The 21,491-nt window shown below is 42.2% G+C and overlaps 1 protein-coding gene across 1 annotated transcript in view; it reads right to left on the bottom strand.

Annotated features, from left to right (window-relative positions):
- LEXM (lymphocyte expansion molecule) overlaps positions 1–21,491 on the bottom strand; it is a 39,082-nt gene that overhangs the window by 3,040 nt on the left and 14,551 nt on the right. The window contains exons 5-10 of the mRNA XM_027852748.1: positions 18,359–18,496; positions 17,062–17,205; positions 10,296–10,457; positions 6,101–6,229; positions 4,936–5,069; positions 1,595–1,970 (exon numbers count right to left, since the gene is read on the bottom strand). Coding sequence (XP_027708549.1) covers positions 1,862–1,970; positions 4,936–5,069; positions 6,101–6,229; positions 10,296–10,457; positions 17,062–17,205; positions 18,359–18,496 — 816 coding nt within the window. The 3' untranslated portion in view covers positions 1,595–1,861. The remainder of the gene's footprint in view (positions 1–1,594; positions 1,971–4,935; positions 5,070–6,100; positions 6,230–10,295; positions 10,458–17,061; positions 17,206–18,358; positions 18,497–21,491) is intronic.

Below are 21,491 nucleotides of genomic sequence, written 5' to 3'. Positions count from 1 at the left end.
AATCAGTTTTTATATTTTTTTATCTAGGACAAAAGAAAGATCCCTAAGCAAAATGAACTGGTTCTTAGTAGATGTGGGGAGTTGCAGCTTTGGTAACAGTTTCTGGAAGAAGGATATAGATAGTGAGAAAATCAAATTGATATTGTATCCATTTTTAAAATTGAGTTTATTCTGTATCACTGTCAACATTTTGTATACTTCCCAAGTCAGGTTTCTTTGTCTCTGAGTTAATTAAGTTTAGAAGTTCAATTTTTCCTGTTAATCATTACTCTATTCTTGTGTCAAGGGAATCTGTTATCCCTGAAGGATGCAGGTGGATGCCAGGGAGTCTGTTTTGTTCATCTCTGCAACACTGATTGTGCTTCAAGAAAGTCTGGTCTGCTGTCACTGTGACACTAACTAGCCACGCAGGGGGACACCACCAATGAGCTTTCCACAGTGACAAGATGGAAGGAAGTACTGTTGCTAGCGCTACATTTCAAATTTCCAGTCAATCGTATTGTTCTCCCATCTATGATGCTACAGGCTTTGTAACAAGTCATCAAAATTGGTTTTTCCCATCTATGATGCTGCCTTTTGACTTTTGGATGCTTCTCCTTTTGTCTGTAAAAATGATCTTTCTAGGGGCAGCTAGGTGCACCGGCCCTGAAGTCAGGAGGACCTGAGTTCAAATCCAGCCTCAGACCAAACATTTGGCACTTACTGAGGGGCTAAAGACCCCTTTTATTGGTAATTGCTGTCCTTATGAATAAATTTCACGTGCTTGGAACCTTGTGCCTTGGTTTACCTTAATTTCAATCATGACAGTAGTCAGAAAATTGGTAGAGAGAATAAGAGAATATCATTTAAGAGGTAGTATTAAGTCTCCACCCCCTCCTCCAGGCTGTAACAAGAGACAGCTTGGCATTGTGGAAAGAGCTACTAGTGACTTGGAGCTGGGAATGCAGAGAGGCATAGATCCCAGCTTGAAAACTGAGCAGCTGAATCAGCTTGGACAGCTCTCTTGACTTCTCCAGGCTGTTTTTCTGATCTCCAGTTACTCATTTCTAGATAGCATTCTAAGGCTTACAAAGCATTTTGCTCACATAAGGTAGAGAGCACTAATTCCCCATTTTTCAGGTGCAAATGCTGAAGCTCAGAGACAAGATGTGACTTATCTGAGGTAACACAGGTAAGCCACAGAGTTAGGACTCAAACCCAGGGCTCTGACTCCTAATTCAGCACAAGTTGCCTCCTGACACCTACCTGTGAAACTCCCTACCTCCTGTCTACCCCACCCCCATCTTCCTTACTTACTCTCCCATCCCCCGAGCCCCATTTTGGTCACAAGGCCCTAGTTAGGGGGTAGTATCTCAGGTTGAAAACATCTCTAGACCACACTCATGAATTGCGCGCGCGCGCACACACACACACACACACACACACACACACACACAGCGCTTTGCCTGATGCTCTACTCACTTCCTGATGCAACTGGCTTAGTCCTAACACAGGCTCTATGCATTCCCCTCAATCTATACTTTAATGCGCCAAAACCCAGAAAATATCTTTTGAAAAAGGATGGATAGGAGGCCTCTTCCCAGATGCCACCCACCTGCAATTTGCTTGGGTTGGTTGACCTTCTTTGCCCAGTTAAACCAAGGGTTCTCTTTGAACTCTCAAATTAACTGATGTCTTGAGGCAAAAGTGTGTCCCAGGTGTGTCGAGCCAGTTCCTAAGGGCTAGCGCCAGGCTGACGTGTTGAACTAAAATCCCAGCTTTGTGGTGTCTTCCTTCTCTCCCAAATTTTCCCTCCCTGTGTCCCCCATGTCCCTTGCTTCCCTCCTACTTTGCTTTACTAGGCTTCTCTGGAGGGCATGGCTCATGCCCTGGTCTCAGGACATCTTTGTGAGGAACTCGAGGGAGGAGGGTCAGAACTGTGATCAAATGGCTGATAATCCTTCCCTTTGTTAAAGGGGATGAGCCGCTGCCTAAAAAGAAACAAAAACAAAGTAGAGAAACATCAGCCAATGACTGGTTGTCCTATAAATGATCATTATAATATCATACAATACATCATTATAATATCATTATATCAATTGTGTCATAGCTTTAGAGCTGGACAGGACCTTAGAAAAGTCCCTTTTTCACAGGTGTTGAAACTGCGGCCAAAGAGGGATTAGCAATGGTTCCCAAGTTGAACGCTGTAGTAAGAGGCTGAGTCAGGATTTGAACTCAGGACCTCTGACTCCAGTGCTAGGACTTGGTACACTGTACCAATGTGCCTTTTGGCTCTGTCCATTCATAGTGCTCTATAGGAAGATATCGGGGATCACTTTCCTCTTTGGACAGCGGAGGAAAACAGAGACAACAAAGTCTGGATTCTAGCTAATGCTAGACTCGAAGAGTGATAAGACCTGGGTGAGTCTTGGCTTCAATGCTATGGGGTCAAGCTATTTTCCTTCTTGGAGCCTGTTTCTTCTGTCAAATTTAATTCAACAAATACTTACTACGTGTCCACGAAGAGCAGCTAGGTGCCATAGTGCACAGAGCACTGGGTCTGAAATCAGGAAGACTCATCTTCATGAGTTCAAATCCGGCCTCAGACACTTACTATCTGTGTGACCCTGGGCAAGTCACTTAACCCTGTTTGCCTCGGTTTCTTTATCTGTAAAGTGAGCTGGAGAAGGAAATGGCATACCACTCGTATCTTTGCCAAGAAAACCCCAAATTGGGTCTCAAAGAGTCAGACATGACTGAAAAATGACTTAACAACAATAACAAGGAATAAGAATGGGCACCAAGGAGCCAGAGACTGAGATTCTGAATCAGAGCATCTGTGATTGGAAGCTCAAAGGTCCCAATCTACTGCAGCTGAAACCTGACTGACTTAGACAATCAATCAGTAAGCATCTATTAAGCACCTACTGTGCTTAATAGTGCCAGGAACTGGGCTACGTACTGGGGTACAAAGACAAAAAAAGAAATCGTTCCTGTCCTCAAGGAGCTTTCATTTACATTTCATTAACATAGGCAAGATGTACCCATAAGTTTACACAAAATATAGAAATTAAATACAAGATAATTGGGGGAAGGGAAAATTAACTGCACAGGGGTGATGGGTCAGGAAAAGTCCCCTGTAGGAGGCAGCAGTTGGGTTGAGCTTTGAAGGAAAGTAGGTATTCTAAAGGATAGGGGTGAGGGAGACATGAGATGGGAAGGATAACATTGTGTCTGAACCAGAATACCCTCTATTTCTCTAAGCTCTGTTTTTAGCTCCTCAAGGGTGTATACCAATGATGTCAAACTCAAATAGAATCTGGGACCACTAATCCATACATAAGGATCTCTGTGTCACATAATTGACTCGGTTTTAATATGTAATATTTTCTATGTTTTATTGCATTTTTATTTATTTCGTGGATAGAACATCAGGGATCTGAGTTCAAATGTAGCCTCATTCACTCTTACTCAGATCCTGGGCAGGTCACTTAACCCCGTTTGCGTCAGTTCCTCATTTGTAAAATGGGGACACAGTAGAGAAAGAAATGGCAAACCACTCTAGAATCTTTGCCAAGAAAATCCCACGGGCAAAGTCCATGGGATTTTGTGAATCAGACACAACTGAACTTCAATAACAATTACATTTTAACTTGGTTCAGTTGAACTGTGGCAGCAGGAAGGCAGCAGCTGCTACCAGTAATTCTAATGAGGGCACCAGCCTCTCTCCTACTCTCTGGTTTCTTGTAGGCAGCAAATGAAAGGAGGAAGAACTTGTGGCTTGGGGTTAGTATTTAACTAGCACTTTAGGACCAACTGTGTTGCCAAGGGAGAAAGATGAAACTTCTCTATGGCAGAGCATGAGGCTCTGGGGAGCATCCTGTCTATGTCTCTGTCTATGTCTATGATCCCTTTACTCTGTGTGTGTTCCTGGGGACGTCTTCTGAACTGAGCTGCACTGTAATCTGGAGTGTTATGTAGAAGGGCCCTCAAAGCTGAACACTTGACAACATCTTCTGAGCCCTTACTTACTCTCTCACTGGTAGAAACCTTGCAGTCAGAGGTCAGGGGACCCTGACACTGTGAGTGCTGTAGATCCTCGTCTTTAAAACCAAGAACCACTTTAGGTGGAGAATTCAAAAGAAAGCAAAGCTAAGATGCGAACTAGAAAAACATAGAGGCACCTAAGCTACCCCATTAGATGCCACAAAACTGACTCATAGACTTTCACTTAGACCTACCGACTTTCACTTTATATACAGTTTTAAGAGCCTCAATGTTCTGTTTTCTCAGTCTGCAGGGAAAAGAAATAATACCCTTGCCAGTGACCACAAAAATGCCCAGCTCTCTCACTTAACAATGTCTGCACCCACCTAGAAGTATGCCATAATGGACAGAGCAATGGCCTTGGAGTCAGGAGACCTGAGTCCTAGGTTCACTTTGCTTAAGTTGTTCAACATGTCTGAGTCTCAGTACCTCAGATATAAAAGAATGAGATTAAGGGCAGCGAGGTGGCACAGCGGATAGAGTCCGGCCTTGAAGTCAGGAGGACCTGAGTTCAAATCCAGCCTCAGACACTTGACACTTACTAGCTGTGTGACCCTGGGCAGGTCACTTAACCCCAATTGCCTCACTAAAAAGCAAAAAGCTAAAATAAATATAAATATAATAAGTATAATATATTATAATAAAATAAACATAATAAATATAAAACAAGTAAAAATAAAAATTTTAAATAAAATAAAATAAGGAGGTTAGACTAGATGACCTTTGACTTACTGCTCTGATAGTCTATGTCCTTGAAAGGTCTCTTGCTGGTCTAACATTCTGTGACTTAAATTGTCCTTCCTGAAAGCTGGTCTTGGGAACCTAGACCTCCCAGTCCACCCATCCATCCTCAGTATGCCTGCCCCATTACCCAGGCCCTAATTGCCAGGGGCTCTGGTCTTCACTTACTGTAGGATGGATTCCTTCATATAGTTTTCACAAGGATAGCGGTTGGGTTTGGACAGATAGAGTGAGCGGTACCGTCGCTGTGCATTCCTCGCCTCATGTTTTGTGCTGTTGTAGCGTCCAACACCCACTGGGTTCTGAAGCAAGCAAGACAAAAACAGACATCTGCAAAGGCGGGTGTCCAGCCTCGCCAGTGGACAGTTCCCCAGGTTCTGAGTTTGGAGAGAACTCGGAGGCGAGAACATCTCCTCTGGCCACTGTTCGGCCCCAGAGGCAGAACCGGGAGCAATGGATGCTCCAGTGCGACCGGGGATGGGTTTGCAGAGAGGCAGGTGTGTGGATGGACTTCCTAACACAGTCCTTTCACAGTAGCTGTTTCATTTAGGGGCAGCTCTAACATGCCAGGTTTTTTCCTTACGTCAAACTTAAGTCTAACTCTCTAAAATCCCGCCTTCTATAGGAAGCCTTCCCAACACCTCTTAATTCTAGGGCCTTCACTCTAATTACTTCTTATTTATCTTGTCTATAGCTTGCTTCGTCTATAGCAAAGTGCTGGGAATACAGCAGGTGCTTAATAAATGTTTATTAATGGACTTACTCTCTGCAATTTTTATGCATTACTTCTAGTTCTACCCTCCGAGGCCAAGCAGGACAAGGCTAAACCCTCTTCTATATAACTGGCAATCAGTCAATCAATGAACATTTAGTGGACCACAAACCCTAACTCAACAACCATTCTACTTCTTTATTTTTCCAAAGGACCTAATACACCAACCATCCCACATCCTCATTTCCTGACCACTGTGGATTGGTGAATTCTAGGATCCCTTGGAAAAGGTTTCAGAAAGACTCCCCTACTCAACTACTTTTCTCTCTGTTATTAACATAAGAAGACGAGGTGGTGGGTTTTCGGTTTCCCTCATAGAAATAAGGGAATATTGTGTGGTTTCCCTCGTAGAAATAAGAGTGGGATGATTGAGTTTTTTATTCCCCTTAAAAGGGGCTTGACCACAGGTCCATATTTGAGAAAGTGGGATGGTTTCAAATGTTCCTGGAAAGAAGTGGGATGGCATCCTGCTGCCTCATCCCTCCTTATTTTGAGTACTGGTCATAGGAACTTTCCTTTCTCTTTGTCCGCCCCACCCTCCCCAAAATGATTCCTACTTACTGTGTTTCCAACAAAATTCTGGTAGGATTTCAGGTCCACCCTCTTAGAAGAAGATCCAAATGGATGCTGGTTGCTTAACTCATACCCTGGCATAGGCTTAGGGTTGTAGGAGCCTGGGCCCAGGTTACACTAGGAAGGAGAAATGATTAGGGAAGCCAGGCAGAAGGTCCCAGGGGGACTCTTCCCCTCCCTCCTCCCTCATCTCTCTTCCTTCTGGATAAGTGTCCTCACCCTCTCCATTGGAGGGCAACAGAAAAGTCCACCTCAGGGACCTAAGGGTACGGGAGAAGATTGAGTGTGAGCCAGACATACATGAGATAACCTGATGATGGTGAGAACAACTCCTGCTTATGGACCGTCCTAGGTACATAATATGCCATTCTATAGAGAGGTTTGCTCACAACAGTTCTGTGAGATGGACAGTACAGGTATGAGGATGACCATTTTATGGATGATGAAACTGAGGCTCAGAGACAGTTATCTCTACTTTATAGATGAGAAACTAGGGGCTCTGCTTTCTGGGGCCCATGTGATGTGGGCTCACCCTCAAACATCCTCCAAGCTCTTTCTCATGGTGCCTTCTTCCCAGTGCATAGGCTAACCATGACTATCAGTTAGTTGCAAAGGCTTGGTCTTCACAGCCAAGAAAATGCCCACCTCTCTCACTGAGAAGGCCAGGAGACCCACAGCACACCTCTTCTCCAGTCTCAAAGCACTAATCTCAAAGGAGATTTCACTTATCATAGGAAATGGCCCAAATTTGGGAATTCCCTCTGCCATCGTGGGGTTGGCAGATTCTCTGTAACGTATACTCTCAGACAGCTGCCTGGAGCAGCTGGAGCTGAAGTGACTTTCAGGGTCACAGCCCGGGTATGTCAGAGAAGCCAGGTCTTCCTGACTCCAAAGACAGCCTCCCATCCAGTGCACCCAAACATGGGACCCTGGCCCTCAACATTCCTGAGGGCAGCCTGAACCTGATGAAAACATAATTGAGAAATATTTAACGAAACAAATACAAATACAATAAAACACCAACAAGATTATATTTTTAAAACAAAGTTGATGTGTGGCTCACAGGGATCCTTCAGCACAGATTAGTGACCCCCAATTTAATTTGGGTTAGACACCACTGCACTGACAACAGGCACCTCCCCAGATCATAGATTTAAAGTCGGAAGTGACCTAAGGGATTATCTTGTCCAACCCCCTTATTTTATGAAGGAGGAAACTGAGGCAATACCCATTCTTTCCTCTCTCCCACAGTCCCATAAGCTTCCAAACTTGAGGGCATCCTAAACTGCCAGCTTCCCCACAAGCTGTGCCCTCATTCTAAACAGAATCAACTCTGAGGAGCTTTTCCTGCTAACTGATCCTCATCCCTCACCTCCCTTTTCCCAGCTTATTACCTCCCCCACCAAAAAAAAAAACTGCCCCACCCTCAGTTACAAAATCCCCAGGGTCATCTGTGACTATTGCCAGGCCAGCTATGAATATGAGTGTCAGGTCTGATGCCCTCTTATGTGCTGGGGGAGCCAGAGGAGGAAGAGATGAGAACTGGGCAGAGCTGTCTGGTCAAAATGAGGCTTTTTCTGAAGAAAAGCGGGCTGAGCCCTCTGAGAAAGAAGGACATGTTTGTATTCCACGGAATTAAAGTGGAATCATGAATCAATCAACAAGCATTTAGTAAACACCGACTGTGTGTCAAGTAATAACAACAAGAGCAAACGTTGACTGAACTTTTAAACTTTGCACAACACTTGATATACATTATCTCATTGGACCGAGCAAGGGTCAGGCTAAGAGAAATACATAGCAGCAGACCTCTGCTGAGGAGTCCACCAGATATAACAATAGAGAGCTCTGCCATCTTGGCCCTTATCCAGGAGTTCATGGAGAGCCACCCAAACACGATTGGCTACTACCCATTTCTGGTAGGATTTACCTGAGCACAAATGTTACTGTCAGAAAAAGCCTGGGCAGCATGGCTAGGGATTCATAAGGGGAGGGATAGAGGGGGAAATCCAGATGATGTGAAAACAGACTGTATCAATAAAAACCCATTTTTCTAAGTAAAAGAAATGATCATAAAGATTACTTCCAGGAAAGAGGAGAAGACTTTGACCCAGAGTTTGGGCTTGTTATTTTGCTGTTGTTGTTTTTGGCTTCATCTTATCAGGTGAACCACTGGACTCTGCAAAGAATTACCTGGCAGGACCTGAAACTGGGAGGTTATGCCACAGTGTGGTGTAATGGAGAGATTGCTGGACTTGGATTCAGAAAGACCTGGCTTCAAATCCTAGCCCTCACATTTTCTAGCTGTGTGATCATGGGCAAGAAAGTTAACTTCTCTGACAGCATCTTCATCTAAAAAGTTGTGAGTAGTAATAATGCAACTAGTATTCACCCCACAAAGCTGCTGTGAGGATTAAATGATACAATAATGGATGTAAAGCAATTTGCAAATATTTTAAGTGATACTCGGAGACAGAAGGACAGGAGAGAGAGGGAAGAAAAAGAAGAGAAAAGAGAGGGGAGAGAGGGAGAACAAAAGATAAAAGAAAAGAAAAAGGAGAGAAGGGAGAGAGAGGGAGGAGGGGAAAAAGATGGGGAGGGAAAAGAAAGATGAGAGAGAAGAAAGAGGGGAGAGAGAGAGAGAGTGAGAGAGAGAGAGAAAGACAGACAGAGAGAGAGACCAACCCAGGTAGAGAAGTGGGCACTGATAGCAGTTCCATCAGGGTAAAGACCATGGAGTTTAGCATTTAGAATCAAGGTTAATTAGGTAAAAGAGGACACTACCAGTTGGTAGACTGGGGGGCAGCTCCTCCTAGCTGGGGGCTGCCATGTCGCCTCCTCATTTTTCTCCTGCTTTGTGGCTCATCTTCGCAGGACAAAGCTTTGCCTGCCTTGCAAATTAGCAGGGAGCTCTTCTGCTAAGCCCAATCTACTAATGGGAGAAGGCCATAGAGCACCCTCGGGGCCCTCCTTCTAGTCCCTGGGCCAATGTGAATTTTAATCAGTGTAAACAATGATAATTCTTTGACTGATGTAACATTTGATGGGGGTGGAGGAAGGGATGACAAGAGCAGGGCTGCAGGTCTGGATCTCTGATTTCTCCAGCTTGGGGTACATCTGGTATGGAAAATGGCTCCCGTGGTAGAAAACACCAACTCATCGGTAAGGTACAAGATTAGCGGGCAGCCTGGGGCAATGGGAAAATCAAAGGACTTGCCCATAGACATTCAGTCAGAATGTAATCGGAGGCTGGCCTCGAACCCAGGTCTGCCTTTATCCACAGCCACCCTTCCCTCCATTAGGCCATGCTGTCTCTCAGTAGCATATTTGCTTATATAAATTAAAGAACAAAAATGTACAAACCAGCATAGATGAGATTGCTAGGCAGCTAGGTGGTGCAGTCAGGAAAATCTGAATGCAAATCCAGCCTCAGGCACTCACTAACTGTGTGACCCTGGTCAAATCATTTAATCTCTGCCTGCCTCAGTTTCCTGTACTGTAAAATGAAGACAATAACAACAGCTGCCTCTCAGGGTTGTTGTGAGGGGATCAAATGAGATAATATTCATAAAATGCTTAGCACAGTGCCTGGCACGCAGTAAGTGCTATATAAATATTACCTATTATTATTATTGCTATCAAATCTTTTGAAAGCAATTGAAAATGTCTCTATGTACATAAAGATACATTATGTGTACGGCTCTTCAAAAAGTTATAGTGTACAAACATTTCAGAAAATGGGTCTTAGTAACAAGACATCAGAAATTTACAACCAGAAGGGGGTTTGCAGGCCATCCACAATTTACAAATGAGGAAACTTAGAAATTGGGTGACTTTCTCAAGGTCACACAGGTGGTAAGTAGCAAAGCCAGGATTTGAATGCAGGTCCTTTGACTCTGGATTCACTGTTCCTTCTATCACACTACACTGCCTCCCTTGAGAAGCTGCTGACCCTTGATGTGGTCCAATCCCTTCATTTCAGAGGAAGAAACTGAAAATCACAGATAAGGTACTCCATCCCAGGTCACACACCAAGTTTGTGGCAGATTTGGGACCAAAGTCCATATTTCTCACCCAGTTTTCACTATCCCTCCAAAGTCACTGGAGGGATTCAGAAGCGTGGACATGAGTGATGAGGGTGGGTCTGGGAAGGGAAGAGAAAGGGGCAGCAGAGACCACTGACCTGTCTGATGGGCCACTGGCTGAGAGTAGAGCAGTAGATCCTCTCAGTGGGCACTGCTGGGCTCCGGGACAACTTTCCAAAGACTCCATGTTTCTTTCTCCAACGTGAGTTCAGCTCATCCACAAAGCTCTTGAATGAGAACAGCTCAAACTGCTTTTTTTTCTAGGGTCCAAGAACAATGCTGAGAAATTATAATCAAGAAATAAAGCACATTCTTCCCTACAGTGGGAATGTGATGGGAACCATAAATGGAGAAGATGCGAAACATAGAACTGGCTAGAATTCAAAGTGCATGATATTTGGGCTCCCTTCTCTCCTCTTTCTACATTTTCTTTCTTGGAGGCTTTATCAGTTTCCACAGATTCAACTATTATCTCTAGGAATATGACCCCACACCACAGTGCTCTTCCCAGAGGTCTGACCATGACCTGCTCAGTCAACTCCAGTGACTCCCCGTCACCTCCAAGATAAAATATAAAATCCCATCTGGCATTTAAAGTCCTTAGTCACCTGGGCCCCTCCTACTTCTCCAGTCTTCTTACACCGCTACATAATTTCCTTTACATAATCTGTGGGCCAGAAATTGCCTCCCGGCACATGACGCTTGGTCTCCCATTTCCTAGCACTTTCTTATTTATTTATTTGTTTTTTGTTACAGTTTGATTTCTGAGTAGTCTCCCTCTCTCCCTCCCAATCCTGCATTAGATAAGGCCAACATATGACAGAGATATACATTGAAACCATGCACTATATATAATTCCACATATCCATTCTTTCTCTGGAGGTGGATAGTATCTTCTTTCACAGGTCCTTTGTAGTGGATTTAAATGATCATATCACACTCTTCAAAACAATATTGCTGTTACTGCATACAATGTTCTCTTGGTTCTGCTCATTTCACTCTTCATCAGTTCATGCAAGTCTTTCCATGTTTTTCTAAAATCAACCTGCTCACCATTTCTTATAACATAATAGTATTCCATCACAATCATATACCACAGCTTGTTTAGCCATTCCCCAATTGATGGGCACCCCAGCAATTTCCAGTCCTTTGCCACCACAAATAGAGCTGCTATAAGTATTTTATAACATAAAGGTTCTTTTCCTTTTTCCCTAATCACCTTGGGAAACAGACCTAATAGTGATATTGCCGGGTCAAAGAGTACACACAGTTTTATGACAATTTGGGCATAATTCCAGATTACTCTCCAAAATGGTTGGATCAATTCACAGTTCCACCAACAATGTATTAATGTCCCAATTTTTCCATATCCCCTCCAACATTTGTCATCATTTTAGACAATCTGACAGGTGTGAGGTGATATCTCAAAATGTTGTTTTAATTTGCATTTGTCTAATCAGTAATGATTTAGAGCATTTTTTCACATGATTATATGTAGCTTTGATTTCTTCTTCCAAAAATTGCCTGTTCATATTCTTTGACCATTTATCGATTGGGGAATGACTCGTGTTCTTATAAATTTGACTCAGTTCTCTAAAAATTTGAGATATGAGGCCTTTATCTGAGAAACTGTCTATAAAAAAAATTTCCCCCAATTTTGTGCTTTCCTTCTAATCTTGGCTACATCAGTTTTATTTGTACAAAACCTTTTCAATTCAATGTAATGAAAATTAGCCATTTTATATCCCACAATACTCTCTATCTTTTGTTTATTCATAAATTCTCCTCATCCATAAATCTGATAGTTAGTATGTTCTATGTTCTTCTAAATTTTCTTATGATATCTCCCTTTATATCTAGGTCATGTATCCATTTTGACCTTATTTTGGTAAATGGTGTAAGATTGATCTATATCTAGTTTCTGTCAGACTGCTTTCCAGTTTTTCCAGCAATTTTTACCAAATAGTGAGTCATTTCCCAAAAGCTTTGAGCTTTACATTTATCAAACACAAGGTTATTATAATAATTTACTACTGTGTATTGTATGTCTCCTGATATTCACTGATCCACCATTCTCTTTTTTAGCCGGTACCAGATAGTTTTTATAATTACCACCGTATAATACAGTTTAAGATCTGGTACTGCTAGACCTCCTTCCTTTGTATTTTTTTCATTAATTCCTTTGATATTCTTGACTTTTTGTTCTCCCAAATGAATTTTGTTACTATTTTTCCTATCTCAATTTTTTGTTAGCTTAATCGGGATGGCACTGAAGAAACAGATTAGTCTAGGGAGAATTATCATTTTTGTTATATTGGTTCAGCCCACCCATGAACAATTACTATTTCTCCAGTTACTTAAATCTGACTTTATTTGTATAAAAAGTGTTTTATAATTATGTTCATACAGTTCCTGGGTTTGTCTTGGCAGGTAGAATCCCAGGTATTTTATATTGTCTATGGTTATTTTAAATGGGGTATCTCTTACTATCTCTTATTGCAAGACTTTATTGATGGCTGCTGACTTATGTGGGTTTATTTTATATCCTGTTATGTTGCTAAAATCATTGTTTTGACTAATTCTTTAGTTGAATCTCTAAGATTTTCAAAGTGTACCATCATATAGTCTATGAAAAGAGATAGCTTTATTTCCTCATTGCCCATTCTGATTCCTCCAATTTCTTTTTCTTCTCTTATTGCTATTGCTAGCATTTCTAGTACAATATTGAATAATATTGGTGTTAATGGGCGTTCTTGTTTCACTCCTGATCTTATTGGGAAGGCTTCTAGCTTATCTCCATTACAGATAATGCTTGCTGATGATTTTTAGGTAGATGCCCCTTATCATTTTAAGGAAAAATCCACTTATACCAATGCTTTCAAAGGAATGAATGTTGTATTGTGTCAAAAGCTTTTTCTGCTATCAATGTTCTCATATGATTTTTGTTGCTTGATATGGTCAGTTATGCTAATAGTTTTTCTAATATTAAACCAGCCCTGCATTCCAGGTATAAATGTCATCTGGTCATAACATATGATCTTTGTGATATACTGCTGTAATCTCCATGCTAATATTTTATTTAAATTTTTTTTGCATCAATATTTATTAAGGAAATTGGTCTATAGTTTTCTTTCTCTGTTTTTGCTCTTCCTGGTTTTGGTATCAGCACCATAGTTGTTTCATAAAAGGAATTTGGTAGGACTCCTTCTTTACCTGTTATTCCAAATAATTAATTTAATAATAAAATTAGTTGATTTTTAAATGTTTGGTAGAATTTACTCATAAATCCATCTTGTCCTGATGCTTTTTTCTTTAAAAGCTCATTTATGGCTTGTTCACTTTCTTTTTCTAAAGTAGGTTTATTTAGATATTATATTTCTTCTGTTAATCTGGGCAGTTCGTATTTTTGTAAATATTCTTCCATTTCACTTAAATTGGTAGATTCATTGGCATATAATTGGGGAAAATAACTCCTAATAATTAATTTAATTTCACCTTCATTAGTGGTATATTCACCCTTTTTATTTTTGATACTAGTGATTTGGTTTTCTTCTATTTAAAAAAATCATATTAACCAATGACTTATTTATTTTATTTGTTTTTTTTTCTTAAAACCAGCTTCTAGTTTAATTTTTTTTTTTAGGCAATTGGGGTTAAGTGACTTGCCCAGAGTCACACAGTTAGTAAGTGTCAAGTATTTGGTCTGAGGCCAGATTTGAACTCAGTTACTCCTGACCTCAGAGCTGGTGCTCTATCCACTGCACCATCTAGCTGCCCCTAGTTTAATTATTAATTCAATGATTCTCTTACATTCAATTTTATTAATCTCACTTTTAATTTTCAGGATTTCCAATTTGGTGTTTAACTGGGAATTTTTAATTTGTTCTTTTTCTTTTTTTTTTAATTGCACACCCAATTCATCAATCTGCTCTTTTTCTATTTTACTGATGTAAGCATTTAGAGATATACATTTTCCTCTGATTACTACTTTTGCAGCATCCCATAAGCTTTGATATGTTGACTTTTTATTATCATCCTTTTTCATAAAAATTATTTATTTTTCTATGATTTGTTCTTTGACCCACTCATTCTTCAAGATTAGGTTATTCAGTTTCCAATTAACTTTTAATCTGTGTTTCCATGGTCCTTTATTAAATGTAATTTCCGTTGCATTCTGATCTGAAAAAGATGCATTTAATATTTCTGCTTTTCTGTATTTGACTATAAGGTTTTATGTCCTAATATATGATCAATTTTTGTAAAGGTGCCATATACCACTGAGGAAAAGGTATAATTCTTTCTATTTCCATTCAGTTCTCTCCAGATGTCTATCACATCTAGCTTATCAAAGAATCTATTCATCTCCTTGACTTCTTTCTTATTTATTTTTTGGTTAGATGTATCTAGTTCTGAAAGGGGGAGGTGAAAGTCCTTTACTATTATAATTTTGCTATCTATTTCCACCTATAATTCATATAGCTTTTCCTTTATAAATTTATATGCTATAGCTTGTTGATACTGTGGTATCTTTACTTACTCCTGACCAAACCACCACTCTGCAGGTCAGATCTTTCCTAAGTTATGTGAAGGCTGGACAATTATTTTACCCAAACTTTTTATTATTTTTGCCCCTCTAAAATTTAAATTGAGGGTAAGTTATTTGGAGGGGAATTTGGGAGACTCAGGTAATTTCGCACCTTATTCCACCACCTTCCCACAATTCCCCTTCCTCCTAGCATTTTCAAGGGCTGTTTTCCATGCCTATAATGCTCTTCCTCCTCACCTCCACCTCCTGGCTTCCCTGGCCCACAGCAGTAGCTGCTTTGTAGCCAGGAGGCAGGGATGAGGAGGCACGGCATTCCAGGCTTGAGGGAAAGCCAGAGGAAATGCAGAGTTGGGGGACTGAGAGATGTGTCTGCAGAACAGCCAGGAGAATAGTATCACTGGATCATAGATTATACAGAGGGGAATTAAAGTATAAGAAGACTGGAAACATAGGAAGGGCTTTAAAAGTCAAGCAGAGGATTTTCTATTTGATCCTGGAGGTAACAGGAGATGCTAGAGTTTATTGACGAGATGCATTAAAAAAGCTTTGACAAAGGACAATCTTCATTTATGACCAAAACCTTACAAACACAGGCATAGAAGGGCCTTTTTGATTAAAAAAAAATGTATCTCCTTAAACACCCAAAGCTGGCATATGTAATTTGGAAGTACACCATCCCAATAAAAATAAAGGTAAAGCAATGAGGTCCCATTTCCCCACTGCTACTGATCATATATCTTGAAATGTTAGCAATAGCCATAAGAAAAGAAAGAAATTAAAGGCATAAACATAGGAAAAGAAGAGATGGCTCTATCCCTAGTTGCTGATAACATAATGGCAATTAGGTGGCATAATGGATAGAGCGCTAGATTTGGATTCAGGAAGACGGCTCACCTTTCTCAGCCTCAGTTCCATTATCTGTAAAATGTGGATAATAATAACACATACTTCACAGGGTCCTTGAGAGGATCAAGTGAGATAATTCACGTAAAGGACTTTGGGATCCTTAAACCTATCGGAAAAGCTGCCATCTAGTCGTTGCTTCATGACTTCCAATAAAGTTGTAACCCACTTACTTGTTCAGTCATTCAGTTGTGTCTGACTCTTCATGACCCCATTGACCATAGCACGCCAATGCTGTCTATGGGGTTTTCTTGGCCAGGATACTGGAGTAGTTTGCCATTTCCTTCTCCAGTGGATTAAAACAGAGGTTAAGCAACTTGCTCAGGGTCACACAGCTAGTAAGTGTCTGAGGCCAAATTTGAACTCAAGTCTTCCTGACTCTTGGTGCAGTGGCACCACCTAGGTACCTCAACCACTCGCTACCTCACCACACAACTCACTAAAAGAATTGGAGATGTTTCCCCTGGAGGAGAGACATGGCAGCTTCCTTTAAGTATTTGAATGGATGTCACATTGAAGAGGAATTCGACTTGTCCCATTTGGCCCCAGAGGGCAAAACCCAGACCAGAGCATAAAAGTTGTCAAGAGAGAAACTTAACAATGATGGTGATGATGATAGCTAACATTTTGATAGCATTAAAGTGCTTTAAAGGGTTTGCAAAGCACTTTAGAAATATTATCTCATTTGCTCCTCACAACAACCCTAAGAGGGAGGTGTTATTATTATCTCCATTTTACAGGTAAGGAAACTGAGGCAAACAGGGTTAAGTGACTTGTCCAGGGCCATACAGCTTGTAAGTGTCTGAGGTCAGATTTGAACTCAGGTGTTCCAGACTGCAGGCCTGGTGCTCTAGACACTAGAGCATACCCCAAGGGCTTGATTTCAGCTTCCTAACAATGACTGTTCTTCAAAAGCAGAACGTGATGCCTTGGGAGGGCAGGGGAAATAATCTCTGATTCAGTAATAACAACAATAAGTGATGGGCAATTAAAGGTTTGCAATACACTTTACGTAATTTCACCTGATCCTTAGAACCATTTCACTGATGCAGAAATTGAAACTCTGGGCAACTTGATCATGGTCACACAGCTAGTAAATATTGGAGGCAGGATTTGAACCCAGGCCTCTCCTTGCTCTAGCATATCACCGTGGTGCTAACATTCTCTGTTCTGAGGCCCCTTTGGGCTCTGACTTTTTAATCAATCGTAGTTATCTGTTTAGGGCTCATAACCAAGGCCTAAAGAAGGACTAGGGGGACCCACTGATCCCTCTTGACTCCTGCCAGGGCTCACCAACTTCAGAAGGAGATGCATTTCTAGAGATGAGCCCAACCATAATGAGTCAAGCCCTCCTCCACCATCCATGTGGACACCCTGGAACGAGTCACCCTCCCATTCAGGACCAGAGTACAGACCTGGGTGGCGTAATGCCCATAGGCGATAGGCATGGACCGGTCTCCTGAGAAAACATCATAGGGCCCACGCTTGCTGATGGTCCGGGTCAGTAATTCTTCCACTCCGCTTTTGAAGCAATAGGTCCCTGGAGATAAGCCACTACCCTAGAGTCAGAGGAATGACCAACCATAGGAGAGTCACAGCGAAGAAATGCCCCATTTGGTCTCCCAAATTCAATGTCATTCAACAAGCATTGATTAAGCACCTCCTATAGGCAAAGCTCCCTGATTAGAGCCGGGGATAGAAAGTTGGAAAATGGAAATCATTCTGGCCCTCACAGAGCTTCCACACTAGCCAATGTCGGGATCCCTGTGAACTCAGTGAGGGTGTCGGTTCCAGAGCTCTCCAGGTACATGGGCTTGAGAAGGACCTGGAGCTTGGAGCCAGGCATATACAACCAGGCTTAGAGGTCACTGGAGGGGGGCCACCTGCAGAAACTCATCAATCAGTCATTCAATAAACAAACTGTTTGTTAAGCACCTCTGTGTGCCAAGCTCTGAACTAAGTACTGGGGATACAAAAATAAAGCAGACCCTGCCCTCAAGAAGCTTCCATTCTATCAGGACAGATAACTCTCTCTCTTTCTCATATATGTAGATACAGATTTATACACATTTACATACATATACACATGCATATACATATAGATAGATATAGATAGATATACACATGAATTGATACATATAGATAGATACATAGATATATACATATATAAATAGATAGATACACAGATGCATATAGATAGATACACAGATATATACACATATAATTAGATACATAGATACATATAGATATATGGATATATAGATATATACATATACATATATGCATATAAAACATGCACACATGTGTATAATTATGTATACATATAAAACAAATATAACATACTGTGGTAGAGAGTGGGGAGGAAGAGAAACCAGTGCTATTTTATTTGTGTATGTGTGTATATGTACATGTGTGTATACATACACATGCGCTTTTGAGCACAATATTTTCAGCAGTGTTGTTAGATGCCTTCAGCGAAGACAAAAGCGGCATCGAGGTCAGCTACTGCACTGATGGTAAATTATTTAGCTTGAAAAGGCTACAAGCCAAGACTAAAGTAGAGAGAGAGTTAGGTGCATGACTTTTTGTTCACAGATGAATGTGCACTCAATGTAGCCTCTGAAGCTGAGATACAAAAAAGTATGGATCAATTCTCTACTGTGTGTACTAATTTTGGCTTAACAATTAACACCAAGAAAAAAAAAACCTCACCTCAGTAGAGAGTTCTAAGGCCTTCTTAGACTTGGTGCACATAATTCCTTTGGTGTGTGATCGATCCCAGGCCTTCTCCTCCATCTCTGCGTAGGGGTTCCCTCCTTTCCCATAATTCCCAGGACCAGGAAAATAATTCTGTGAGGTGGAGAGAAGGAACAAGCGTCATCACAGGTAACACAGGATGCGACCATTACCCTGGCCAACCTGGGGTAATGTTGTTTTCATAACTTTGTGGCTGGTCTTTTGTTTCACTAAATCAGTCGTTTCCAGGTGTCATGCCCTACCTTGTGGCGAATTAAAACAGGTTGAGCAATACAGTGGAAAGTGGATGGGCTCCAGCACCCGGGTTCTCCCCTCTGACTCTTAGGATCTGAGTGACCTTGACCAAGTCATTTCAACTCTGTGGGGCTCAGTTTCCTCCCATGTCAAATGAGGAGGTTGGATTCTAGGTGAGTCAGGAAGAAGTCCAGGTTCATCGCACCTCAGATACACATGGGACGTGTTACCCTAGGCCAGTCACTTAACCTCTGTGGGGATAATAGCAGCCCCGATCTCCCAGGGTCTTTATGAAAATCAAAGGAGATATTATTCTTATTATTATCATCATAATCATCATTATTATTATTAGCTATAATAAAGACAAACATGAAACCATCCTTTCCCCTCAGTGGGTTTTCATTCTGCCTTTAAGTATTGACTTAATTCTCACTAGGGTGGCTAGGTGGCGCCAAAGCGCACAGAGCACCTGGCCTGGAGTCAGGACGACTCATCTTTCTGAGATCCAATCTGGCCTCAGACACTTCCTAGCTGTGTGACCCTGGGCAAGTCACTTCACCCTATTGGCCTCAGTTTCCTCATCTGTAAAATGAGCTGGAGAAGGAAATAGCAAACCACTCCAGTATCTTTTCTGAGAAACCCCCAAATTGGGTCACAGTCAGACACAAGCTAATCCCGCATCCCCTTTGCTCATCTTTGGAAATCCAATGCTAGGACAGAGTCTTCTTAAATTGGCAATTGATTTAACTCTCCCTTCAAACTTCTCTCTATACTTCAACCAATCAAGCACCTACTAAGTGTCTACTATGTGACAGCCACTGTATCAGGTACTAGAGACAAGTACTTATTAAGTGCCTACTATGTGACAACCTGACAGCCACTGTACCAGGCACTAGGGATATTAAAGACAAAAACGAAGCTGTCTCAGAGAAGAGATCGTTGGACCACTGATTCCTCTAATTAAGCTCCTACTATGTGCCAAGCACTGGGGATACAGAAAAAAAAAAACAAAACTTAACTTCATCACCAATTCCCCAAGAGCTAGAATTAGGAAGTGGCATCTAGGTGACACAATACATAGAGTACTGCCCACAGAATCAGGAAGACCTGAGTTCTAATTCTGCCTGGGTAACTCACTTAACTTTTGCCTCTATTTCTTCATTTGTAAAATAGGCATAATGATACCCTCTACCTTCAAGAATTGTGACAAGGATAAAATGACATAATATTTGATAAGTGCTTTGCAAACCTTATAGTGCTACAACAATGCAGGTTATTCTTATTAGTAGGACCAGTGGGTAGAAATCTACAAGAGAAATTTGGACTTGATGTCAGTAAAGCTTCCTCGCCAGAGGGCTCTCCCAAAGGGGAAGGGCTGTCTCGGGGAAGTACTGAGCTCGCTTTACCGGAGGCTTTTAACCCGAGGCTGAATGACCACTCCTCAGGGATGCCCCAGGGAACATTATTACTTGTTCATTTCTGTTCAGGGACACGCTGGACCAGATGCCGCTGAGGCCCCTGCCAACGCAGCGCTTCTGTGATCTCACCACTGCACCAAATCATGACTGATCATCAGCATCTCAACTGTGTTTTGATACTTTTTTTACAGCCTGGAGAGTAATTAACAATTACGGGCAGCTGCAAGCCCCCTTTGCCTCCTGTGCACAGCTGTTTGCTTTTCAATTCTGGCGTGCCCAGAGACTAACAGCTAATTGTCTCTTACCCTCTGACTCTCGATCTTCCCAGCGCCAGCTCACTCACTCAGAACCAAACGGTGACCCTCCATCTCCCCACGGTCCAATTCTGCTCTCAGCACTCTGTCCAAACACATTGAGGCTGGCTGGAGCAGGGACCAGCATTAGAAGAACAAGCTGACCTCTCCTGAATCCCAGAAATTAACTCACCACTATGGGGAGCTGTCAGCCCTCTTCATGTTGGCTGCAGAGACGCTATCCCTTTGCAGCCTATGCATGTGAGATCTTGGATAAATCATTTTCTTCTTTGCACCTCAGTTTCCTGCTCTGTAAGACTGGAGGGGTTAGGAGGTGATGGAGGATCTCCAAGGCCCCCTCCCAGCTCTAACTGTCTGTTCTAAAAGCCTTCCCAGTTCTGACACTTTCTTTCCCAAGAACACCCCCATCTCTGACATACTCTGTTCTAAGGCCATCCCAGCTCTGATTTTCCACGTTCTAAGGTCCCCTCTCTAGTTCTGACAATCTTCGTTCTAAGGGCCTTCTATCTCTGATGTTCTGTGTTTTAGGGTTCCCTTCCCCCTGGAATTCTCTGTCTCTCCTCTTTTCCTCTTTTGCTTTCCCCCCGGCTCCCCCAGTCTGCCACTGGCCACCATAGGTGCTCGAGTTGGTGATTACCAACATCTTGTCTCAGGTATGGGCTCGGGTGTTTCTTTCCTGAGGAGGCTGAACTAGAAGAATCCTTTCATTGACCCACAAAGACAGAAGCAGCGAGTAGGAAAGGCAGAGCTGCTAACCAGATGGGGAGGGAAGCCCTGTGCCCTCCCCAGTCTCTGCCTGCTGCAGACGGCCACCTTCCCCACGCCTGCTGTTCCCGCCATCCCCACTGAAGGTCACTGCTGCCTCACAGACCAGATGAAGCGGCATCACGAGTTCCTACCCCGCGTCTCTGAGCTCCATGCAATCACTGAACTCCATTAGGTAGAAAGGGAGCTCAGCAAAGAAGAGGAGAATGTGGAACAGAGACTGCTGGATTTGGGGAGCGGGAACTTGGAACACGGAACACGGATTGTCAGAGCAAACAGTGAGGCGCAGGGCAAAATACTGGATTTGGAAGCAGAGGCCCTGTGTGTGAAACCTGGCTGTGCTGTTTATGACCCCGG

Source organism: Vombatus ursinus, unplaced genomic scaffold (assembly GCF_900497805.2).
Source record: "Vombatus ursinus unplaced genomic scaffold, bare-nosed wombat genome assembly UNPS02009824.1, whole genome shotgun sequence".
Taxonomy (NCBI): domain Eukaryota; kingdom Metazoa; phylum Chordata; class Mammalia; order Diprotodontia; family Vombatidae; genus Vombatus; species Vombatus ursinus.
Note: the sequence above shows the minus strand (reverse complement) of the source record. Positions and strands in the feature narration are given on the sequence as shown.